This window comes from Panthera uncia, chromosome D4 (genome assembly GCF_023721935.1).
Source record: "Panthera uncia isolate 11264 chromosome D4, Puncia_PCG_1.0, whole genome shotgun sequence".
NCBI classification, from domain to species: Eukaryota; Metazoa; Chordata; class Mammalia; order Carnivora; family Felidae; genus Panthera; species Panthera uncia.
This window is the reverse complement of record NC_064807.1, coordinates 14,510,544-14,521,988: the sequence shown is the minus strand read 5'-3', so window position 1 is coordinate 14,521,988 and position 11,445 is coordinate 14,510,544. Positions and strand designations below refer to the sequence as shown.

The window sequence follows — 11,445 nt, the reverse complement described above, 5'->3', positions numbered from 1 at the left end:
GCGAGCAGCGTTAGCCGCCGCGGCCTCCGGTCCTCCCTCCGCCTCCTCCTCTGTCCCCCCTCCTCGCTTCTCTCCTCCCACTTCCCGGGCTCCGGCGTGTCCCGGCCACGCTCAGTGCCGCTGCAGGAACAAAGGAGGACCCCGCGGCGGCGGCAGCGCCACCTCCGCTTCCGACCCGCTCCCGGCCCGAGGCGGCCGCTCCGGGGCGCCCGGCTCGCCCCTCCCGGAGGCCCGGGCCCGGCCTCACCGCGCCGGCGTCGCGCGCGAGCCCGGCTCCTGCCCTCCTGCCCCCCGCAGGGTGAGTGGTGCGGAGCTGGGGGAGGGCGCCCGGCTGCTCGTGCCGGGCCGGGGGAGGGCAGTGGGGGGCTCCGGCGGAGCTCGAGCGGGCCGCGGCTGGCGGCCTCCGGGGGAGGGGAGCCCGCCCTCCAGCTCAGGAAGCACAAAGACGGAGGCGTCATCCGGTCGTCGTGGCCCGGGGTCCGGCACCCCGCGCCCCCGGCCCGCCTGCACCCGCACGGCCCGGAGAACAATGCCCGGCGTGTGGGTTCCGGGCCTCCCTCGCGTCCGTCCCGGCCGCCTTCGGCGCGGCGCCCGGCGTGGGCAGCCGGACCCGGAGAGACAAAGGGGCCGTGGCGGCGGCCGCGCCCCCGGCCCCCTGCTCGCCGCACACCCTCCCCCTCCTCCCGGCCGCCCCGGTTCGCCGCCGCCGCCTCGGAGGAGCCGGTCGAGGTCGGGGGTCGGCGCGGGGCCGGCCTGGCCTGCGGAGCTGCTGTTCTGCATGACTCAGTGATTTTTGGAGAAGGCCCTGCTGGGCTTTCCTGAGCAAGGCCTCGGCTTAGAGAGGGGCCTGGGGGGAGGGATGGGGGCCCGGTGGGACCCGGACTTGTTCGGAAATCCGCTGGAACGTGGGTGAGGGGGACTCGTTCGTCGTCGTGTTTTAGTTTTGCCAGCGTCGCTGCGTTTGTCGCCCAAGATCCCTTTCATGAAGGAAATGGAGCACCTTCCCCTTTGTTTCGTGCATTTAAGCTGGTGAACATGCATTTCTTGCTCGCTTTCCACGCACTCCGGTGGAGCCGTGTTTTCAGGAAAGGCCCGTGTTTATTTGTTGCATGCCTCCTAAGAATCTAGTCTAAGGACATGAGGGTAAAGTAGCGTATATAGGTCACAGAGCCCCTAGTTTTAAACCTGGAGTTCAGGTCATTTACAGACTTAAAAATAAAATAAAATTTCATTCCTTATTTATTTATTTTTTTTTAAGTAGAATTTCAGAACTTCATGGGTGAGAATATTGCAATTTTATCTTACAAGTTTTTTTTTTTTTTTTTTAATGTTTCCCCAACAAAGAATTTACTGTACTTCTCCCCTATTTTCTGTCTCGGGCCAGATATTAAGCCTGGAAAGGAGCCTTTAAAAATCACAGTAATCTCATTTTGGCAAAGAGAGAACGGAGATCAGGAGAGTAAGGACTTGCCCAAGGTCACTGGCTTAGTTAGAAGTAGATTAGATACTAGAACTCAGGTCTCAGCTCAGGGTGAGTAGGCATTAACATCTTCTAACATGTGCATCTGAAAACTAAATTCCATAGGTGTAAAATGTCGTTTTTTTTCAATTATTATTCATATTTGAGGCTGGAGAGTTTTTCTGCTACAGGTTTTGGTTTTCTTTAAACTAGAAGTTAGGGGAAGCCACAAACTAAAAATATACATTTCAGCTATTCAAACTATAAAAATAAACATTTTCCCTGTGCTTGATAGAGCTGGCACAGGGATGCACAAGTTTCTAACAACAAAACTTTAAAGGTACTAAATAGTAATGGTATTGTATTTTTCTGAAATGTTGCCAAGCAGAAGGGAAACGGCACTTAATGGCAAACTGCCCTCTCCCGCCCCAAATTGCTGCTAAGCAGGAGGATTTAAACATGAGGATTCTTTCTGCCTCGGTGCTCTCTGTACTGTGCTTGGTTTTTATAAACAACCCTGACCATTTTGGCTTCACGAGTGATTAATGATGCATCTTTTTGTTGAATTTGAGATTGTTCACTAGCCCTGTCTACATTACCAAAAAAAAAAAAAAAATAGCAGCCTTAATGGCATCTTTTTGTTTTGTTTCCTTATTATATTAGATATATAAACGCAGCATCCTTAGTTCTTGGGGTTGTGTAGGAGTTGGCAGGCTCTAAGATATAAATAGAAGCTGATTTCAGAGGCCCCTGTTGACTAGGCTTTATGTGAGAGCCTCCATCCAGCTCAGCCTGTCACATTGCAGCCTTGTGACAGGCTGAAGCTCCCGCCCATGTGATCTAAGCTTCTGAGAAATATTAAGGCAAGCTTTGCACATGTGATGGCGTTTAAAAGCTCGCTTTCTAGGGGGGGGAAATCTACAAAATGGGAAGCTACGTGGAAGACTAATGTCCTGGTGTCTCTTGTGTCTCAGTTGCAGGCTATTTATAGTGAATTGAAAGTAGTTGTGTTTTCTGAAGAAGGGAAGGTGGAATACTTTGCAAGTTGCCAGTCGAAGTGGGTAAAATCATTGAGATTCCTTTCCCCCTCCTTTTTTTATGTAAAAGAAAAGATTTTAAAGAATTGAATTAACTAAGGTTGATGCTTAACTTTAAGGTTGATGCTTAAATTTAGGCCTGGTCGCCATTATAAAGCCACTGTCACAAGAGCCACTGGAAGTTAGTATAGCACCTGTGAGCTAGCATAATTCTTAAGCTGGCTTCAAGGAATGAACTTTTTGCATAGGGCAGATTCCCACATACTACGTGGGGGGGGGGGCGGTGCAAGTAAAGACATAATTTATTATTTGAAGCATTTTTGCACATATTAAAAATTTTTTAAGCCCAGCTGAAAATGTTTATTAATAAACCTAAGTGATGTTGAAATGTTTACACTGCCCTGCTCCAAAATGAGTTAGCTAAATTCCACTTACTATTTAAAGAGACCATGTCAACTAAATTAGTAGTGTTTGAAGTAAGCTGTGGTTCTCCGACACCCTCCACATAAGCTTGATTGGCCTGAAGTATTTTCAAGCTTCAGATATTTCTTTTTGCTAACGAAAGGAAAGAGTACTATCATTTAACTGTGGAGGAAATAGTGGCAGGATTCTGGCCAGGTCAAATTTGGTTAGCCCTCTTCTCCCCTTTTTGTAATTTTGGTAAAAAGTATTAAATAACTTGCTAAAACATTGTTTTTAGTAACTCACTAAAGAGTGTATTCTAGTGTGTGTTAGTTGGAAAAAGCCATATGAAATTCTAGACCAGCTCTAGCTTGAATGAAGGACTTTCCTGCACTTAATTTGAAATGTTCATAACTTAACAAATAAGTAACTTAACTTCCGTTATCAATGTTAAGACACATTTAAATGACCATGACCACAAGTTATAGCACACAATCTCCCTTTAATAAAATGCTCTCAAATATGTTTTTGTACGTACATACATATTTTAAGGTGACATGGAAACTTTCTACAGTTTAAATTTTTCTTAATGTGTGTTTTCACTTAAAACTCAAAAATTTACTAAATTTAGCATAACGTTACTATATCTGTTCTAATTTTAACAAGGCTTCTGGAAAAGCAAGGTAGGCTAGCTGTGCGAAGTTCTTTCTGGTAACCTAGCATTAAATATTAATGACTACTGAAGGTCGTGTGTTCATATTGCTTGGCTTTGCCATATTGAAATTGAGCTTTCAAAGGTTTCGTTTTCTGACGTGAGGAAGGCAAGCACTCGTGAAAAGCTTTAAGAGAGCCTTTGGCTGGAGAAATCTATAGCTGATAATTTGTGCTTTTGCAAGTTACTAGGCACTGCCTTTAAAGTATTCAAACCCAGATTTCACACCTCAAATGCAGAACTTAAAAGGAATTGCATGAGCAGCTGACCCCTAAATTCTTAAAGAGCTTCACTTGTTAGTGCCAAGGCAGCAGGAAAGGCCAGATGATCTATCAGCTCTCTTCAGTGTTCTGTAAAGGTGTTGCGTTTTTAAAAGTTTTTAAAATTCTGTCCCATGGCAGAATTGTTGAATTACTAGTGAGGCCCATCATCTTATAAGATATTTTAAGAAAGCTTTATAGCTACATCCAGTGTACGGCCAGCTTAAAGAACCACTAGTACATATCAAGAGTTGGTACTTAATTGTGATTATTGTAGATTTTTTTTTCATTGGCAAGTTCCATTTTATAGATTTTTAGCCAGAGAAGTAAAAATCTCATTTGATATGGTCTGCCTGTAGTGCAGAAATCAGAAAGTGACTTTAAGATGACAATTGTCCAAACTGATTTAAATGTAATTCTGACATCTGGCAGAGTGACCTTTTCAGAAATTGAAACAAAGATCATAGTGATAGGTGGAGTAATGCATTTTAATGTTTAATGATAGCATTTTTTTTGTCCTAAAGAATGTGAAGTCCCTACAGTTCATTGTTTATCAAGTTAAAAAGACAATTTCTTTAATGCCCTTTGTTTTATAAAGGCAACAAAATATTCATAGTTTTCTTGTCCTACTCTTTTTAATGATTAACGTAATTAGGGCCTTTGTTAGAAATAGACTTGGTGTTTAGAAATAACAAAGGTATGCTGGTGGCTGTCATACTAATTTAGTGATTTTATTTGGTAACATGCTAATTTCTAAAATTTTGTTTTTGTTTTGTTTATAGCAGAAAAATATGGCTCAGGAGACTAACCAGACCCCAGGGCCCATGCTGTGTAGTACAGGATGTGGCTTTTATGGGAATCCTAGGACAAATGGAATGTGTTCCGTTTGCTACAAAGAACATCTTCAGAGGCAGCAAAATAGTGGCAGAATGAGCCCAATGGGTAAGTTTCCAAGGAAAAACCCATTTGAAGAACTGGTGGACAGAAAATATAGAACCAAGAATTGGGGCCTAAGACTATGAGAATCAATGCTGAGAGCCCGAGAAGAGAATTCCTGAGAAAAGCTTGAAATTAAAGCAGCAGCCCAGCCCACGTCCTTGGCATGACAACATCAGGAATGAATGACCATCTACAAGCATCTTCTAGCTTTTTTATTTTCCTTTTTGAGGTTTTGTTTCATACTTATGTTCACTGGATGTGACTTTTCCATACATGTTTTTGTTTGGATACTCACTTAATTGTAGGATTCAGCAGTACAGTGAAAGTGCTTAAATCACTAACCTAATTAAATGCAAGTATTTGTTACTTATTAAGAGTCTTGCTACTGAGTGTTGGTAGTCTTGCTGTTTCTTACAAATCCTTTTTTTAAATAGGAACAGCTAGTGGTTCCAACAGTCCTACCTCAGATTCTGCATCTGTACAGAGAGCAGACACTAGTTTAAACAACTGTGAAGGTGCTGCTGGCAGCACATCTGAAAAATCAAGGTAAGATTGACCACTTCAGGCTTTTTATCATAATACAACAAGGAAATACATGGGTGCTCCCCATACCATTCTAATTATGAATGTCTATATACGCTAAGGATGTTAATGGATCTGATGCCCTTGGCTTTGCTTGTGTTGCACATTCTGGGATTCTGGGATCTTTTACTACATGGTCTTACAGGTCACTGAATAAAGACGTATATCCTAACACTCCGTGGTACTCTCAAAGATGCTGTATTGAGAATGCTGTGCTTGTATTATAATTGAGGTTAAGTGATTGTAGAGTATGGCTCTGCAGACTGTATTGTAATGCTACACAAGACATTTTGGCAAACTGCCCCTTTTGCCCTTAAATTACAGGCACAGCTAAAAGTTCCCAGTTGGCTATAATAGGACCTCGTAACCTATACACATATGCAGCCTTGAATTGATGAGCCATTTATCAGATCGCTTTCTTTATTCTCAACCGTGTGTGCTGGGCATCCAATATTCTTTTAAGTTTTTAGATTATTTAGTTCCATTTGATCATGTTGGAAATAGTACGTACTTTAAAGTTGAAGTGACAACTTACTGTCTCACAAAGAAGTACCCTTAACATCTTTAAAAATGTTTGCTTGAACTCAAATAGAAATGTGCCTGTGGCTGCCTTGCCTGTAACTCAGCAAATGACAGAAATGAGCATTTCAAGAGAGGACAAAATAACTACCCCGAAAACAGAGGTGTCAGAGCCAGGTATGCTTTTTGTTTAATACTAGTTCCGTTCTGGATTTGGTAGTACAAGAAAGAGTTGGTGGGAGAGGAGTTCCTTCCCATCGAAGGTTAAATTGGAGAGAGAGCTGTAAAATATAGGCCAAGGAAGAACCACTCTCTCTCAAGTCCCTTGGGTGTAAAATAGTCATTCTTTACTCTTCTTTCTTCTTAAACTCACACCATAAATTTATAATCTGGGAACTGGAAATATTAAGAATGTAATGAACTTAAAAGGTCGTTTGCCATTATATTTCAAAGATCTCTAAATCACTAAAGAAAGTGTTATTCATAAACAGAAGAAATTAGATTAAATTTCAAAGCCATGAAGAACGTTTTATAATCAAAAGCAACACTCAGTCTTGGTATCCTCAGTGTTGTAGAAAATATTTAAGACAACATATTGAACACTGAAAGAAGCTTTCAAGTTGAAAAGTCTAGGAGTTGAAAAAACAAGAGCTCAAAACTCAATATGGAAAGGCATTTTTTTCACTGAGTGCCTTTGAGTCTCTGCTTCTGTAGAGCACAGTCAGAAGTGCTGTCACATTGAGAGATGGACTTGTTTGAATTACCTGTGCTGGGCCCTAAAACAGATAGCTCTGTACTCTATAGGGCACATCATTCATTTACTCAGTTCATTGTCTCCTGGTACAGTGTTGACTGAACACAATATAAAACTTTATTGTGAGGAAATAACATCTGTGGGTATGTGATCTGCTTTGGAGGCTTGCTTTTGCTAACATCACATAGCAAAGCTTATGTGAACTATAGCAATCTTAATTTATAAAGTTAAGTAAAAACTCTGCAGTTCAGCAGGTGAATCCATATTTGGTATTTTCAAAGGAGTTCAATCTTTCTGAAAAAGCCGGCCAAATTAGGTGTTTGTGGGCTTTTATAAACAAAATTACTCTGACCTGGGAACGGTACTCTTTTGGTTTAGATCTGTACCTAGTCTCTGCATTTATTATTTCTTAATAGGTTCTGTAGTTTGTTCCTCTTTGCCTTTACTGAGTCATTTCCCCCTTCTTAACTCCCATTTGTCCCTGTATGTCCCAGGAACCACTACTCAGTCTTCTGATGTAGCCAAGGAAATGGCTGTCACACATACCCCTCCCCCAAACTGTTCCCGTACATTTTTCTTTACCATCATAGCATCAGGAGAAACTATTAGGTTGTCATAGTAGATTATTAGGAATGAGTAGTAGGTAGAGTATTATTCTGTTAGTCTATAATAGGCTATTAGTCTGACTAAATATATTATTAATGCAAATGAGTTATGTATTTACAGAGAATTTTAGAGTAAGCTGTCATGAAACCTATCAGCTTGCTCTAGAGTTTGGATTTATGCTTATAGCATTGGTGCTGGCCTATTTAAGCAGTAATCTTAGCATTGCATACAATAATTTGCTATTCTTGGGGTTTGGATTAATATTAAAACTGTGCTTCTGGTCTAATTGAATTCTATAAAAGGAGAACTAATTTGGTATTTTTGTTTTAAGTAACTAGTGGTAATGGTGAGCTCTAATGTGCTGAACTGCAATTTTATCTTCATGTTGACAAATTTTATTGATGTCATGTGAACTAAAACTTTAAGGAGAAACACGGACTTCTTAAAAGTAGATCATTATCTCTCATTGTCTAAATTCTGTACCCATTTTAGAGAAGTACTGCAAAGCAAATAAAAGCTGTGCTTTAAAAATTCTTGATTTGCCTGTGGAATCCTTAATAGTCAAAACTTCACAAGTACTTATATTGTCCTAAAGATTGTTTGCTGATCTTTCAAAAAGTTTAAGGACTATTCAGATTTTCTGCATGTGACCATATAAAGCCCGTGTTAAAATGGCAAAATAATTGTGAAATTTTAGGATCTGAAGTTAATTAGGGCTTAACGATAAGGGTTTTACTTACTGAAATTGCTAAATTTATGTATTCAGTCTTTTGTCTATCAGTGTAAAACCAAAATGAATTTTTTGGCGGTTGGCAACTTTATGTACTGAGTAATAATGAATGTAAACTGCCCTAATTAAGAAGTTTGCATTTAGGCAATTGCAATTTGGAAAAACTGGGCATGTGACCAGCATCTCCCAGGTCTTTAAAACTTAGGAGTTTATTCCCTAGGACTAGCTGTTAAGAGTCAGTTTAAAGGAATTTGAGTGGAGTAATCATTTTACAAAATTTAGAGAAGCCAAGTGTATGTTGGTTGGCAAGAAATTGTCAGATTTGAAAGTTCTGATACTGAAGTAGAAGATTCTGTTTAAAGCACATGTTTTTAAGAAAGGCTTCATGAATATTTTCACTAAGAATCTTCCTGCTTCTCTTAAATGTTTTCTTTTTGTGACTTAAGTAATTGTCAGCCAGTGAACTCTTAACAGTTATCTCATTTTCACCCTTGTTTTTCAGTTGTCACTCAGCCCAGTCCATCCGTTTCTCAGCCTAGTACTTCTCAAAGTGAAGAAAAAGCTCCTGAGTTGCCCAAACCAAAGAAGAACAGATGTTTTATGTGCAGAAAGAAAGTTGGCCTTACAGGTATTAGAGAACATAGAAGACAACGTATATTTTGTTGGTAGGCTTTAACAGGGAGCTCCCTTAAGGGACTGGTCGGTCCTAACACCTACAACAAAATGCCCGACTTTCAGGAACAGAAAGTTTCCAGAGTGGGAGAAGTTGGGTTTGATTTGCACTTGTGTCTCTAATCCTCTGGAACCTTTTATTACCTTCAGGCCTTGTGAGTTACTCTGCTTTACTGAACTGATAAAAATTCATCGCTTTCGAGTCTTTTCTTTGTTCTCCTGAGGAGAAGGTAGTTGACCCAAACAGTGAACACCATCTTTGAGCCAGGCACAAAGTATTAGAATACTTCTTAACTGTTCCCTGTAAATTCCAGAACCCTCTGGTTCTCTTTTCCCTAGTTTTCACTTGAGAAAACGTTATCCTGTTTATATGGAGGAGGAGGAGGATTTGCATCCAGGTCAGTCTGGCTTTTAGAGCCTGTGTAATTTCTACCCTGTGCTATCTACAGGAGTTTATGGAGGGAGAGCTATTCTAATTTCTCACTATGTCAAAAGAGATTGAAAGCTGTTTCACAATTTAAAGTGGCAGACTCGGGGCGCCTGGGTGGCGCAGTCGGTTAAGCGTCCGACTTCAGCCAGGTCACGATCTCGCGGTCCGTGAGTTCGAGCCCCGCGACGATCTCGCGGTCCCGCGGTCCGTGAGTTCGAGCCCCGCGTCAGGCTCTGGGCTGATGGCTCGGAGCCTGGAGCCTGTTTCCGATTCTGTGTCTCCCTCTCTCTCTGACCCTTCCCCGTTCATGCTCTGTCTCTCTCTGTCCCAAAAATAAATTAAAAAACGTTGAAAAAAAATTTAAAAAAAAATAAATAAATAAATAAATAAAGTGGCAGACTCAATTTCATGTTACAGAGAACCATGAAAATCCGGTTCTTTTTCTCCACTGACTGAGGCTTTTTTTTCCCCCCTTTTAATTACTGCAAATTCCCAAGTGACTCTACTTCCTCTTATGTGTACAGGGTTTGACTGCCGATGTGGAAATTTGTTTTGTGGACTTCACCGTTACTCTGACAAGCACAACTGTCCATATGATTACAAAGCAGAAGCTGCAGCAAAAATCAGAAAAGAGAATCCAGTTGTTGTGGCTGAAAAAATCCAGAGAATATAAATTACTACTTGTGAAGAGACTGAAACTTTGTTTTTATTTTAATATATCGTAGGAAAACATTAAAGAGCAGATGCATGGCCATTTTCCTTTGATGTTCTCCAGAGTTTTACTTTACACTTGTCTGTCTTATAATTGAAATTTTAGGATGTTTGGGTGTTTGTTACAGGCAGAAATGGATAGATACAGCCCTACAAAATGTATATGCCCTCCCCTGAATAAAATTGGATGAAAATCTGCACAGCAAATTGAAATACACAGACGATAGGGACAAAATTTAGTTCCCACGTGCCAAACATAATCCGTGAAATCTCTGCATGTTTGCAGCATATCTGCCTTTTGGGAATGTAATCAAGGTATAATCTTTGGCTAGTGTTATGTGCCTGTATTTTTAAAAAAATGGTACACCAGAAAAGGACTGGCAGTCTACTTCTTCCATAGTCCAACTTCACCCTGTTAATTTCCACAACATGTTCTTTGGAAGCAGGAGGAAAGCTATAAAGAGGATCAGACCTTTCCGTGAAACCAGTATTTGGTGCCATATGTAAGCCTGGCTCATTGGTCTCCTAAAAGCTGTCAAGTAAGACATTCTGTGAAAGGTAAACATCGCAACTGGTTATCATGAGTAAAGCCATCAAGCCAACAGGGGCTTGAGCTCTCTTTGAAGCTTACTGTGCTGGCCTGCACCAGAAGATGCCTGCATTACTCTCATTGCTCAAAATGTTGTGTAGCACAGAACTGCACTAGAATTAATTTGTCTACAAGAAGAAATTAAAACTACATTTGGTTTTTACATGCCGCAGCTCTATTGAATAACATGCATCTGAATTTTAAGTTGCAAAGGTATCTGAAAAGTTCATTTTTCGTGTGCATCTTTTGTTGAATGTTTTGGTTCAAGAAAGAATGTTTAAAGCTTTTTTAAAGACTTCAGTTCTTAATGTAACTGTACCTTCTGCATGGAAAATCATAACCAACATGGCTGCAGTAGACTTCTTAGTGGTATCCAGCACCACTCGCAGAGGGCTGCGTTATCCTATTAATTGTACTTGGGTGTAGGACTCTAGTGTTCTTGGGTGTATTGCATGGGCTGCATTATCTACAGCATTGTACAATAACAACTAGAAGAGGCAGTATACTTCACTGATGCTTGTCTGGTAATATCACTTCTGTGTCATAATGGAAGGTTTTTGTGATGTATGAAACTTGTGTTTTTTATATATAAACGAGCATAGTTAGATTAGTATTGTGGTAATGCCTGTTTTCATCTGTAAATAGTTAAGTATGTACACGAGGCACTACTTCTGATTTATTGCAGTGTTCAGTCCTAGTTTTTACTTTAATTAAAGCATTCGGTTTTGCTTTCGATTTTTATGTACCTTAGTTCGGAGTTAGATCTGCAGATGTGTACAGATAGTTCATATTTATGTATTGCACATAATCATGCTATTCAGCATCGATGCTATATTGTATTATGTAAATAATAAAAGCCATGTACAGAGGGAAACTTCCACTTGTTCATTGGGTCCTTAAGCCACAGGTAGAAACCATAAAGAGGAATAGTTAGAAAATGTTTCATATCCAACTTGGTAGTTGCATATGGAGACTTTGCATGGCTACCTTGTAATTTTTTTAATTGCCCCCCCCCCCCCCGCCCGAACATGGTATGTTTAAGT

At 40.8% G+C, this 11,445-nt stretch overlaps 1 protein-coding gene across 1 annotated transcript; it reads left to right on the top strand.

Moving 5' to 3' along the window:
• The first annotated feature begins 215 nt into the window (after positions 1 to 215).
• Positions 216 to 11,276, top strand: ZFAND5 (zinc finger AN1-type containing 5). Its single transcript, XM_049647196.1, has 6 exons — positions 216 to 298; positions 4,653 to 4,812; positions 5,244 to 5,355; positions 5,984 to 6,087; positions 8,503 to 8,628; positions 9,627 to 11,276. Exons 2-6 carry the CDS (start codon positions 4,662 to 4,664, stop codon positions 9,773 to 9,775), a joined length of 642 nt encoding a protein of 213 aa, XP_049503153.1. The 5' UTR covers positions 216 to 298; positions 4,653 to 4,661; the 3' UTR covers positions 9,776 to 11,276.
• The last annotated feature ends 169 nt before the right edge of the window (positions 11,277 to 11,445 follow it).